Source organism: Lepisosteus oculatus, chromosome 6 (genome assembly GCF_040954835.1).
Source record: "Lepisosteus oculatus isolate fLepOcu1 chromosome 6, fLepOcu1.hap2, whole genome shotgun sequence".
In the NCBI taxonomy this organism is placed as follows: domain Eukaryota; kingdom Metazoa; phylum Chordata; class Actinopteri; order Semionotiformes; family Lepisosteidae; genus Lepisosteus; species Lepisosteus oculatus.
In genome coordinates this window covers 27,161,811-27,175,232 of record NC_090701.1, presented here as the reverse complement: position 1 = coordinate 27,175,232, position 13,422 = coordinate 27,161,811, and the positions used below count along the sequence as shown (strand labels likewise).

At 39.6% G+C, this 13,422-nt stretch overlaps 1 protein-coding gene across 4 annotated transcripts; it reads right to left on the bottom strand.

The window, feature by feature from the left end:
• Positions 1-69: 69 nt before the first annotated feature.
• LOC102686764 (protein THEM6) lies at positions 70-9,582 on the bottom strand. 4 transcript variants are annotated; one of them, XM_069191126.1, is made up of 4 exons: positions 9,471-9,582; positions 8,033-8,167; positions 7,043-7,547; positions 70-3,988 (listed from the first exon to the last, which is right to left on the bottom strand). In XM_069191126.1, the coding sequence occupies exons 3-4, from the start codon at positions 7,541-7,543 to the stop codon at positions 3,881-3,883; spliced, it is 609 nt and encodes a 202-aa protein (XP_069047227.1). In that variant the 5' UTR covers positions 7,544-7,547; positions 8,033-8,167; positions 9,471-9,582; the 3' UTR covers positions 70-3,880. The 4 variants fall into 4 exon arrangements, with proteins under 4 accessions (XP_069047227.1, XP_069047226.1, XP_015209804.1 ...); XM_069191125.1 differs by having other exon boundaries at positions 8,040-8,167; XM_015354318.2 differs by lacking the exon at positions 8,033-8,167 and having other exon boundaries at positions 9,454-9,582.
• Positions 9,583-13,422: the final 3,840 nt, after the last annotated feature.

Below are 13,422 nucleotides of genomic sequence, written 5' to 3'. Positions count from 1 at the left end.
CCCTTCTCCATTACTGCCTTAGCAGCAAGATGTATCCATTTTATGCTGATAAATACACATACAACACAGTACATGCAAACAGTGTAAGCATTTATTAATAACATTGGCAAACAACTTAATCACAAATGGAAAAACATGTTCAAAACACAGTGCATTATGAAATAATTTAAATCAATTTTCCGGAAGGAGGTAGAATCCACATTGACAGCTGTGCAATAAAATTAGTCTCATTGTTTTTAAATGGAAAACAAAACCAGAGCAGCTCAGAAAAATATTCAAAGGGGGCAACAGAAAAGTCACAATATAAGGACAAAGTAGTTCAACATTTTGTATTGAACCTTTAGGCTAACTGTGTTCTAGAGGTCTCATTCTTACGGTTTAACAGTGCTTTAGCACCATTTAAATGTTTAAATTCAGTCTCCACTCGCCCAGCTAGATCATCTAGTAGATGTTGAAATTTAATATAAAGTTCCTATTCCATTTGTTCATCCTCTGTTGACTTTCAGGGTACTGAGCGTTCACTGTTCAAATCTATTAATTATTCCCTGAATTTACTTTGTGTTGCTCTTAATGAAACAGTAGTAGGAAAGTAAATGTGAATTTAATCCAAGTGTAGAAAAGCTACTTTGGGCCAATCTGACTATAGTAGGATGTAGCACTCTTTGGATGAAACATTGACCCAAGGTTCTGACTTTTGGTCACTAAAGCTCCCATGGTTATAGTTGTAAGAGCAGGGGTAAATTATCCCATTGTCCTATTAAATTCCCCTTTTGGCCTGCACAATCCAAGTGACCTAAATTTCCTTAATCCAACTGGTGATGTTTCTCTCATCTCTACCTGATCTAGTGTTTATTGAGGCTTCTGTACATCACCCAGCTGCGAGCTGCATTTGAATGATACATGAATTTTGCTCTCGCCTATATGTGAATCACTTTGGGAAGAAAGGAGCTGTAGAAATGCAAGCCATTGAAACCCAGAAATTCAACAGGGCTATTCAGCTATTAAGTCCACAGCGAGGAATGCACAGAGCGGCAGTGCAGACTGATATTACACCAATTAATTTAACTACAACTATGTATTTAAAAACATACACGTTCTCCAAGTCCTGTATATAAAACTGAGCATCACAGAAAGACATTTTTTTACATCACCACACTATATAAACATTTATATACATAGTGCATATAGTGTGCTTTCAAGTATTACAAAGTGAGATCATAAACATAGACCATTCATATCATCATGATATTTAGTCTTCAATAACACACCTTGTAAATTAATGTTTAGAAATAATTCATAGCTGCAGTTTTGATCTTGTGTAAATAATCGTAAACCACTGAAAAAAAATCAGTGTGAATAACCTTAATTGCCAAATTGAGAGACATGTTTAAGACGTTATGAATTCCATTTCTTATGGTGATCTGCCGGTCCACCTTTGACAAAAGAAGTAGGATAAATACTTCTTGAAAGTATCAATGGCTGATGTAACTTGCAGAGAGCTAACAATGTTGTTTTTCATGCAATTAAAACAAAACTGCTTCTTGTCTGCGCATATAACTCTATAATTGCAAAACCTTCTGATTACATTTACATCTGATACAAGAGGTAAATTCAATCTTTGTGGTTTCCCTCCTCGGCTCTTTCTTTTTTAAACAAATGTTGGAATCCTTCATTTTATCAATTGGTTAACTGATAGATTTGAACTACAATGTTGCACTGCAGAACATTTAGGGGCTGATGCTATGACCGACCTTCTGCTTCAAAATGACCCTGCAAAATTTAAATTGCCACAATGCCCTACATCAGAATAATAGATATGCAATTTATTTAAGGTACCATAAATCTTAAACATCACCATGTGCATTGGGTTCTTTAGCAGCAAAGTCATCAAAACACACTGTAACACCTGTTCCATAAAATGAAGTAGTCCTTAAATGTGCAGCACTATTTCCTGGCCAGTAGGCTTTTCTTTTGTTCATAGCAATAAAGATGTTACCAAAAATTATAAACCAAGAGCTGTTAGAAGAATCCCATTAAATACCTCCTTCACTGAGCAGGAAGAGAAATGAAACTACTTTTGTTTGTTTGAAACTGTTTGTTTTTACCTATGATCTCCATAATACATCTTCTTTTCTCAAATGCATATTCATTTCATGTGCGTGCTGTCCTGTTGTGTCAGTATTGTTATGTGTCTACAAAAAATGTGGAGTGTTATCTTGTTATGACCCTTATTCCATTGTCTTGCAAACCCTACATCTACATCTTGTCTACATCTTGTTAATTAAATGTTAACAAACTCATTCTGCTGAGACAGAATCTTTCAGTGTGGGCCAGAAGGTTTGAGGTTGTCGCTTACGATACAAAGACAAAATGCAAGGTTCATTTTTGTGGCGCGTCCTTACGTTACAGCTAAACTCAGCACAGCAGAGAGCTCTTTACAGATGCATCTGCCAACATAAGGAAGTAAATAGTCTAAGAGGTCAAACAGACCTCTGCAGGTATCGGGGGTCAATGTAGGCAGGAGGACCAATACGCAAGTAATGAAAATGCGGCAGCTGGCAGGTAAGAAATCAAAGCAGAAGTGACAAAGCAGAGCAGGTCTGCATCAGGAGCAGGAGGGGGGATTGTCCAACATTCTCCCAACAGATGACGGTGTGCCAGATGGTCTGAACCAATTCTTCTAAGGCACAGCCAGGGATAATGCCCCCCATTCCCAAGACACCTTGTGCCTCACAAGACTGCACCCTGACATCCTCAGCCTGATCAATATAACTAATATCAAAATCATAGTGCAGATAAGTGAAGTCACAAAGGCAACGTGTCATTGTTGCCTATTTGTATGCTATTCTCTGTGCATTGTTGCACCTCAGTCTTTAAGATGCAGTTCCAATAAAACCAGCGTATATCAGCACAGAATAGCAAAAATACATTGTGATATACAACTGTTGATGCTCTGAGTTAAATGAGAGCTATGTAAAGGCGTGTGCTTTTGTACCGGATCTGCCAATAATTTTCACGTTGTAAGAAGAGGTATAAAATTATTCAATGGGTTTGCACCTGCACCTGCCCCAGCACAGGGCAAAATCCTAACACCTCATTTTCAGGTTTTGCACTTCTAAGTCTTCCAGATCCCAGCCCATTCCCACATTTTACTCTTAATTTACTCACATTCCAAAGCAAATTGCATAGTTTAACAATGACAAGGTGCTAATTTGATAGTGGGAACAGAAGGTCGGGTTAACACCATTTTTGACATACGCTGCTCTCTTTGATTATTTTATAATGGTTTTAGCCACATTATCACAGCTGCTAATCATTTTGCACCTAATCTGTCAGCTTCCCCTAAACATTTAAGAATGTCTCATCTCACCTCAATGAGGCATTTCATTTCAGCTTTTCATTTAATGAAGATTTAAAACCTTGTAGGACAGCGACTTCATATGCATTAAAGTGCTCTTAGTTTTTTGCCATCTGAGAACCCTTCAGCACGGTATGTTCCCTTTGAAATTTTGTAGTGCAGGATACAATCACATTACATAAAAACCTTTATATGCGGATCTATCATAAACCCAACACAGCCCACAAGCACATAATTTTCAAGGGAGCTGGTCATCATTAACAAGAAGCGTCATGCTCTCTGAAACAAGGAATTTGCCGACCAGCGATTCAGAGTAAGAGACTACAGTCCTCATTTAATCTTACTGGGCTCTGAATGGACATGTGCCAGCACATTTTCTGATAAGATGCTTGCGAAAGAAAGCTGATTTATGCTCTGACCCGGGGAATTACAGTAGCTAGGTTAGGACAATCCATTGGTACAGTATCTCTCCTGTATGGAGCTGCCTCCTCTATGGTCTTTAACCCGTAATACAGAGCCCTCTCACTGCAACTTCCCATCCGGGCTGTTTTCTGCCTTCAGAGCTTGGCTGCTGGCGTTGTTGTAGCTTATCCAATGCTGCAGCTCCTCAGAGAACTCAGGACTCTCCACCTAGAAGGGATACAGAGAAACAGACCTCATGTCATTAAGGCCAACCCTTTTATTCTTGCGTATAGCACGTTATTGTATGCTTTCTCCAGGGCATTCTATTGGCACTTTCTGCTCAGACTGAAACAAGAGGCATATCATCTTGTAACTACCTCTGAGTTTACATATCCACTTACTGAAAGACAGCACATTTATATTTAAACTTAATGGTTTCCAAAAACAAATGTATGAGAAAATTGCTCATCTGTGAATGATGGGGTTTACAGAATACATAGAAGACAGGGTTTCAAGTATTGAAGTACTGTATATACAGTACAAGAAAAATGTAAGTCTTTCCAAATGCAGGCCAATTGTCTTCATGCATTTGTATGGCTAAAGTATACAGTAAGAGTTTATGAAGAGCCATCTTCCTGAAAATCAGCAGAAGAAATGATTATATGTATTTTGATTTAATCACTTTCCTAATTGTTTCAGTATTTTGTTCCCATGTACTGGCCTCCATCAGTAAAGTGTTACACAGGGGAAAACATACTATTGGAATGAAAGGTTTCTGATTATATATACACCTGCAGTGACAAGAAAATATTTGTGAACACTCTACATTGGTCTGTATTCTGTATATATTTGTTCTAAAACATAAATAGATATATAAGAAAGTTTGATTAAATGTTTACAAGAAACCTGATTGTGTACAACACAAGGACATAAGATACATCTGGATCACTTAATTTAAAAAAAACAGTATATTCTCACAGCGTGCCTCCTGACCATCCTGAGGCTCAGCCCGGACAACCACGGAACGGCCAGTGTGTCCAAGTGCCAGAACTTTCCTTTGTTCTAAGAGTGTAGAGCGGAGGTTGCCAGAGAGTAACCAGAGGATCCACCCGAGGTTAGCACCAGCAGCAGGCCTCATAAACAGGTCGGAACTGTGGACAGCTGAATCACTATTCAGAACTAGCGCTTCATCAGGAACGAACTGGTCCTCTTCCTGAGTTGCTGGGACCCACAGTCATCTTTTCTCCTGTGCGCAAACTTTGCTAGTTAAAGCCAACACTAACTAGCCGGTCAGTGAGCATCTGCAGCGCACTGTCGCAAACTGCACAGCACAGCCTGGCACCTAGCCAGAGAGCGCGGATTGGACAGCAACAGCCTGCAACGGTTTCTTTGAGCCCGCAGGAGATCTGAATCCCCAGAGATTGGATGAGTATTCAACTTCACTGCATTACTGCTCGAGAATTCAATTGTTATCCCAACCAGTTGATATCAATTTAATTCCTAAGAGTTATGTACTTGTTTTGAGTATCTAATGTAGAAGTTGTAACCAAGTTCACAGTATGAAACGGTCTTAATGAATGATATACTGAACATATGTCCTCTTGATATATGTAACACTTCGTAACTGACTGAATATATACCTTTTGTATTCTGATAACCCTCTCGATAAGACCTGTTAGGTTTATATGCATATTCTATGTATTAATAAATGTATCCTCGTGTATTAGCACCTGTGTGTGTGCGTTGTTTGAGCTATATCGCATGGTTGGATTCTAAAGCCATCAAAAGAATAATTTTGTGATTTACTGCTACAATTAATAATTGTCCCAGTAAATGCCTAAACCGTACAGAACTGGTGCCTTCAGAGAGCACACTACAGGTGGTTAGTGGATAAGTTATTCAAGGATCTCACAAAGCCTTTTCTTGAAAGAAGCCAACAATGTAGCTGGTGTTTTGGCTAGCATACTAGTGATCCTAAAACACTTTACCTTTCATACACATACACAGTAAGACACATTTTCAATGGGTTATAATGGCATACCGTAGCTGCTTGAAATGTATTTTTCCATGTAAATTAATCTTTTCATGAAAACAAAGCACAATCTCTTTGCAATGTTGCTTTTCAAAATTAATACAGCTTCTATCAGTCATTAGACAAATTGTTCTGTGTAAATTAAAAACTGACATTAACTTATATTTCTCTTACTTACATTAGATCACGTAGAAATGGAAAAGCTGCCATGCACAAGGAATGACCAAATGTGGACATGTGGACTACACTATGACTGTGTCAGTTTAACTTTTAGATACTGTATGTCTTTGAACATGATGTAGACGTGTTAGGTTTCAGAATTTATATTCAGATGTAGGTTTAATTAGATCAAGGAAATAGTATTTTCAGACAGGATAGACCTGTTCAGTCTGGCCTCAACTACATTCGCGGTGCGGTGGCCTGTGGCTGAAAGGTTGCCGGTTTGTATACTGCGGTCAGCAGAGGAATCCTACTCTGTTGGGCCCCTAAGCAAGGCCCTTAACCCCAACTGCTCCAGGGGTGCCGTAAAAAGCTTCTCTCCTGGTCTGTGTTTTTAATGAAGAGCAAGTTAAGGTATGTGAAAAGACAAATTCCTAATACAAGAAGTTGTACTGTATATGGCCAATAAAGTGATCTTATCTTATTCCCTAGGAAGGTATGGGTAACGTCCTGTTGTCTCAATTCACCTGACCAGCTGGGAGAAGACAATTGGACAGAAGACTGAAAAAACAAGGAAGCTGAAGCACCTGGGGAAAAAAGACAGCTCCCCTATATTTCATCTCACTAGTGGGGGAAGGAATGACCAGTGGATGGACTCCATGAAGTGTGAATGTTTTGGGGGAGTCTGAGAGAGAACCTTTTTTCATGAAGAGCCTGAAAGGGAGACTTTACTACAAAAAGTGTATTTTTTGTATAATAAAGTAACTTTATTCCTTTATTATGCAGCTGGTAATCAGCTTAGCTGTCTTATAGTGAGGGAACAGAAGACGGTGAGTTAGTAGCCTAAAGAGCATTTTGGTTGTGGAGTTTCCAAGCACTGTAAATAAAGAGCACTAGTTGTGTACCACACGGATGTTTGTGTGTCAGTTATTCTAGAGCAGTCTATAAAAGAACACCCTTTTGGCACACCAGCCCTGTCTGTGTCACATTCGAAATTAGAAAGCGACTGGTGATTTGCAATCCAATTGCAGTAAAAACAAGTCCCCTGTTAACCCTACAATATGATGGGGACAGCGGGTCCTCCTCAGTACCTTTCTCTTGCAGAGGTGCTGCATGATTTGGTCTGGGCTGCTGCGCAGGATGTTCTGGCGGCACAGCATGATGGCGGACAGGAAGCCGTCGACCTTGGAGACGAAGCGCTGCTCCACAAAGAAGGCCTTGTCGTCCCAGGCCAGCACACGGCTGCGCAGCTCAAAGGGCTCCCCCAGATGCAGCGAGCGGCGATAGCGAACGGTGGAGGCCCCCACCACCATGTTCGCCCCCAGTGCCCGCGCTGCCTTGAACATGCCGTTGCGGGTATAGAGGGAGAAGCGGGCGAAGTCGCATTCGCGCAGGTAGCGGGCGTTGTTCATGTGGCCCATGAAGTCGATATCGTGAGGGAGCACCCGCCCGCTCCTCCTCTGCTCCGCCAGTACATCCCACACTGGTGGCTGAAAGTAGGCGCGCAGGACCACCACTGCCCCTCGCAGGAAGTACCACACGTCTGTGTTGGAGAACAGCAGCAGCAGCACAGCAAGTATCCAAAGCCACATGTCTCTGGGAAAGGACAAAGAAACAAAACACTTAGTCTAGATTTGCATTCTGTGCTGCCTAAGGACATAGAAAGATTGCTTTATTCAGCAAAGGGTAACATGCAGCTGCAACTATCAGGGACAGCCCGAACAAATACAGTCATGCAATAAGGCGCAACAATTGCCAGGCTCTCTCCTGAGTAAATCTGAGGAGCTTTAACATGGAAGTTGAACAAGTTGAGTGGACACAAAACAGAACCTGTCGCACTGTTACACAAAGAACCTGTCTGACCGCTAGACCCCGCTTCTCACTTTTATTTTCAGCAGATCAAGCAATCTTTTATTATTTTATTATTATTATTATTATTATTATTATTATTATTATTATTATAGAGCTTTTCTGGACAATCTACTTGAAGCTCTTTACAGGTAATGGGAACTCCCCTCCACCACCACCAGTGTGTAGCATCAACATCAACAGCATTGATTTCAAAGTGCACCAGCACTTACCACTTACCACACACCAGCTCTCAGTGAGGAGGAGAACAGAGTGATGAAGCTCATAGATGAGGATTATTAGGAGGCCATAACTGGTAAAGGATGGGCCAAATTTTGACCAGGACGCCGGGGGTGAACACCTCTATTCTTTTCGAGAAAATCAGAACCTCAGTTTTACATCTCATCCAAAGGACAGCACCTTTTTTACAGTATAGTGTCACCATCACTATACTGGGGCATTAGGACCCACATAGACCGAAGGGTGATTTTGAGGTTTTCTGTATTCCAAATAGTCTTTCTGTCGTATTGTCTGGGTACACCAAAAAATATGACCACTCACATAAATATACTGTATGCACTCACGTATTTTATATATTTTTTAATTATAAAATCACCTGGTGCCAATTATAGATAGTGCAAAAACAAATAAAGTAAGTTGTTTTAGCTAGAATTACAATTATATCACTATATGTATAGTCACTAAGAATTTGTGGTCATTAATGCTTAACACAAGAGAGAACTGGTGAATTGCAACAATTTCACTGAATATTATTGATTTCATAACTTAAGCCGAACATAGATAACTTTCTATAGTGTTGCCTAACAATGTTGGTACCTAGGCTTCACCTGTGCCAGGAGATTAGTACAAGAGCATTCTGCATGTACATCATCGAATATATTTTTTATACTACATAGGTGCACGCACTCAATATAAATAGCTTAATTAAAAATAAAAATAGCTTAAATAATCTATTTTTCTTCATATGTTTTTAAGTTCTCTGACAGGTTTTGTTTCATTAATACAAAAGGGAAAAGTAATCAGTTTAACCGGGAATGGGTTAAGGTAGATCACAATTTCTATCCAATGTCCCCCCATACACTTACACTACAGCAGTGATCTGCGCGGTTTTAGAATATAATGTGCTACAGTATATCAAAGTTCAGATGTACTTAATGGATCGGAATATTTTTTCAACATTAATTGTAGAATTTTAGTGACATTTTTATTACATTAGTTTTATTTAAAAAGCCTGTGTAACAGTGGTGGTGAAGAGGTCAGGGATGAATGAGAAGTGGTTGTATCTAACATTCAAAATCAAAAGATATTTAACAGCCGCAACGTGCATTTACGTCACCAGCACCATAGACACTAAGCTTCACAAAGCAGTAAGGCCTGCCTCAAGTGACAAATCTCGACTGAAATTTTACAGCACTAAAGTCGTAAAACGCAATGAAGAATGGCGCTTTCGAATATTTTTAATACCAGTACCCCGTAGCGTAATGTTAAAAATCCCACTGTAAACCACATTCAAATCCTTACAACATGGATTACTTCCGTACACCACCAAAAAATCAGATTTCTAACTCCGCTCAAGAATTTTCACCTGCTGCCTATGTGAGCCCTGCCTGACAGTATACGGTTTGTATTTTACCAGTTATGTGATCTTACATTTCCATTAGGTAACGCTGCACCAGACCAGAACCTCCGACGGCTTGTGCTAACAAAGCAGGTTTTTCAGCTGCCTGTCATACTCATCATAAGCTACTGTGGTAGCGGAAGCAGTAGCGTGAAGCTAGCTACATTAAGTGACGCTGGCTTGGCAGCACCTTTCAAAATAAAAGTCCCTAAATCCTGCCTCATAAAAAATAATCCTGGACCAAAGTCACATTTATAGCACAACAACAATTTGTGCATCCTCAGAACTAGGTAGAATGTGATAAATAGACCCACAGGTAATAGGAAACTGCCGTTCTTCATTATTTTTTTAATCTTATCTTATCACTTCCTCCTTGCAAATTGACACAGAGCTGTGCACTCTAGACAGGAAAAAGTCTCATTCCTGACAGAATAAAACGTGTGCCTCTCCAAAAGTAGTTCAAATCTATTCTACAGACCCACTAATAGAAAATCACCACGATTTTCTCAGATAAGTGTCTCTGTCAAAACTGCTGGGGTTTATAGAGCACCTCCCATTCCCAGACTGGGACCGTGCAGTGATGGGCAGGGAGTGGTCTCACCCCCATCCCGACCAAACAAACATTTGTGCCTCTCCAAAAATACCTGAAATAACTGTAACTGTTCAGTGGCTCCAGGTTTTTTTGTGTTTCATGAATATTGGCATTCTCAACTGTGAATACATGGTTTGGCCAACATATGTCTCTGTCTGATACCTCCTTTATTTGTAGAAAACAAACACAATCTATGCTATGTATTGGCTGTGTTGTGATGTTTTGATCATTTGCTTTAATTCTAAATTTCTGTCCAATGCACGAAAGTACCGCCCAATAATGTCCACCTCTGCTTATAGACTTTCCTTCATGTCTTATTGTTGATTTAATAGTACATTGCACTTTACCAACACCTTCCAATTTCAACTAAAGTTCACAGTGGAATGTGCTCTGGGAATCTGAATCACAATATTGAAAGAGCTAAATCGTTGCTTCCAGACCACTGATTGCTTACACTTTGAGTAATTCTGTGTGACTATGTTCTCTAGCAAAGACTTGTGGATGAGGGTGGATAAACTCATGAAAAAAGCAGCTATCTCTGCAACCAAAAAATGACTGACTCCACGTATTTCGGTATGCAAGAAACTACAGTTCTAGCAAAAGTCTACATGGGAAGTAATAAAGGTACAGTACTGTTTACTTGACCACAAACAACCCAAGACATCCAGGTGGATGCTGCACATCCCCACTACCTGTAAAGCGCTTTGAGTGGAGTGTCCAGAAAAGTGCTATATAAGTGTAAGCAATTATTATTAATTATTATTATAAGGGGAATTATTAAATCATCTGGGTCAATTTCTCTCTTGAAATCTATTGAAGATATCACTTTGAATATCTCATCTAACACTGGCTTTGAAAAGTAGCTGCTAGGATTTTTGATGGCAGGTTTGACCAAATTCAGTAAACAGCCAGGCATAATCTTAAAACCTTTAGAATAGAATTCCATATTTTTTTTGGTCTGTATTGCATTCATATTAGCAACACACTACATGACAAAATTAAACCAGCACTTGTTTACGGCTTTTTTTTACCTGTTTTTGAGAATTTAATGATAGGTGGCTTGTTGTGATCATTTGGATGACCATAAATTTTGCATTTATCATTTAGACTGAAAATGTTTGATTGTCTTGATAGGGTTTTTTGGAATGAATGCCTGAGATATTGTGGAATTTTCTGTTCTTGTTCCATTCCTCCTCTTCCACAAGGGCAGGAGACGTACTTATTCTAGACAAATTCAGTCTTATCTCGTCACAAAATTCCCTTTCATGTTCTTTGTAGAGAGTTCCTCACGTTTTCACACATTCATTTTGAACTTTACCTCAGAAATGATGTAGTCCGTCCATTTTTTGGTATTGCTGAAATTTGCCAATTAGTATCTCTGTCCATATTGGGATTGATGACAGGAAATTTTTTTTTTCCAAAAAAGTTTTGAACCAAAATAGTCATTGGGCCCTTTGTTCTCATGTCTGTATATCTGCCATTGCCTTAATGTACTTGTTTTTTTAATAGTGAAGAGATGGGGAATTCACATTCTCTATGCATCTTCAGCACCTGTAACAGTGGGGATACGGCTAGTGTTCAGTTGTGACACTCGACTTCTGAGATTGGAAAAAGACTGTGTGACAAGTGTGTTACTGTATCCACTACCCATGAAAATGCAGGTGCCATAAATATGAGCAGAGAGGTCTTTTAATCACTATGACACTGAAGATATACATGTTATTTTAGCTGGTTTTGGAAAATTACCACTGTGCTAGTGTTTTAATTTCAGAGGTGTTCTCATAACAGCTACCATCTAGACTCATACCATCAACATCACTTCTGCACATACCGTGCATTTCACTTTCAGAGGGAATGACATGAGGAACAATTTCCTTGGGTGATGGATGCACTACATGCAATTCTACTTTCCACTTCTGTGTCACCATTTAGCTCGACCTCCCTATCCTGGTAAACCATCTGTTTATTGTCTGTCTTAACACAATAAGCCCCCAAAATTAGATAATCCAGTGTGTTTGAGCACCAATGCTGACATGTGATACATCAATTTTACTTTTTTTGGGTTACATTTGACTTATGATGTTATGACACCGCTGATTGCTTCACATTTGTTCATGAAACTGAACCCAGTTTTTAATGCCGTGACTTTAACATCACATTTTTCGGAGCAACACAGAAACCCTGCAGATTCAGTATGTATGTCATTCTGTGTAATACCTACACAAACAAAGTCAAACCACTCATTGCAAGCATCGCACTCCACCTTTGGTTTATTTGGCTGTTGGGTGATTTACAGATGCATTACAGTTTCTGCCTTTTCAAAACATTGCCAGTCATCCACTCTATGCCTAAGCACCTTTTTTATTGTATAGTTACTCTGTGTCACAGCTATGGTTTTGGTCGCAATACTATGATCTATGATCTATGGTCTTCAGTGTCAGCATTACTTTGCTTGGGATCACGGTGGTTGTTTACACTTTTCCCTGTCCATCACTGCATGGTCCCAGGCTGGGAACAGGAAGTGTTCCTATAAACCCCAGCAACATTGGCAAGGATGCTTATCTGGCAAAACCCTGGTTATATACCATTAGCTGGGGATCTGTAGAATAGATCTGAGCTAGTTTTGGAGAGGCACACATTTTTGTGTGGTCGGGAGGGGAGTGAGATCACTCCCTGTCCATCACTGCACGGTCCCAGGCTGGGAACAGAAAGAGGTCTTATAAACCCCAGCAACATTAGCAAAGACAATTATCTGAGAAAACCATAGTTATGTACAATTAGCTGAGGGTCTGTAGAGTAGATCAGAGGTATTTTGGAGAGGCACAAGTTTTTGTTTGGTAGGGAGGGGAGTGAGACCACTCCCTGTTCATCACTGCACGGTCCCAGTCTGGGAATAGGAGATGCTCTATAAACCCCAGCAGGTTTGACAGAGACACTTATCTGACTAAAACAAGGTGATTTTCTATTAGCTGAGGGTCTGCGCAATAGATTCCATCCACCTTTGGAGAGGTGCAAATTTTCCCCATCCAATTCTGCACTGCAATTTTTCTAGAGGTGATCCACACAGACCAACAATATTAATAAAGAATTAAGAATGAAGAAGGGTGCTTTGCTATTGGCTGAGTGTGTTAACATTGTATGTTTCACCACTTTTGATGGTGCAAAAATTATGTTTTTGTCCATGGTTATAGTTTATTGAATGAATTGAATTGATTAAAATAATACATTTGATTAAATTACAAATATCAGATACAGCTCCTTTAAAAGCTTGCATCTCAAAACCTTTTTCATTGAACTAAAAAAAACATTTCTAAGAAAAAAATATAGCAATGGTCAGAGGACCTGCCTACTGTGTAAAACACTTACTTGCAGCATTTAGGGGTGCTGTGGTT

Coding starts and splice junctions, on each gene's coding strand:
- LOC102686764 (XM_006634206.3), bottom strand. Junction 3,989..7,042: donor AGCACCTCTGCAAGAGAAAG/GTACTGAGGAGG, acceptor TATCCCTTCTAG/GTGGAGAGTCCTGAGTTCTC.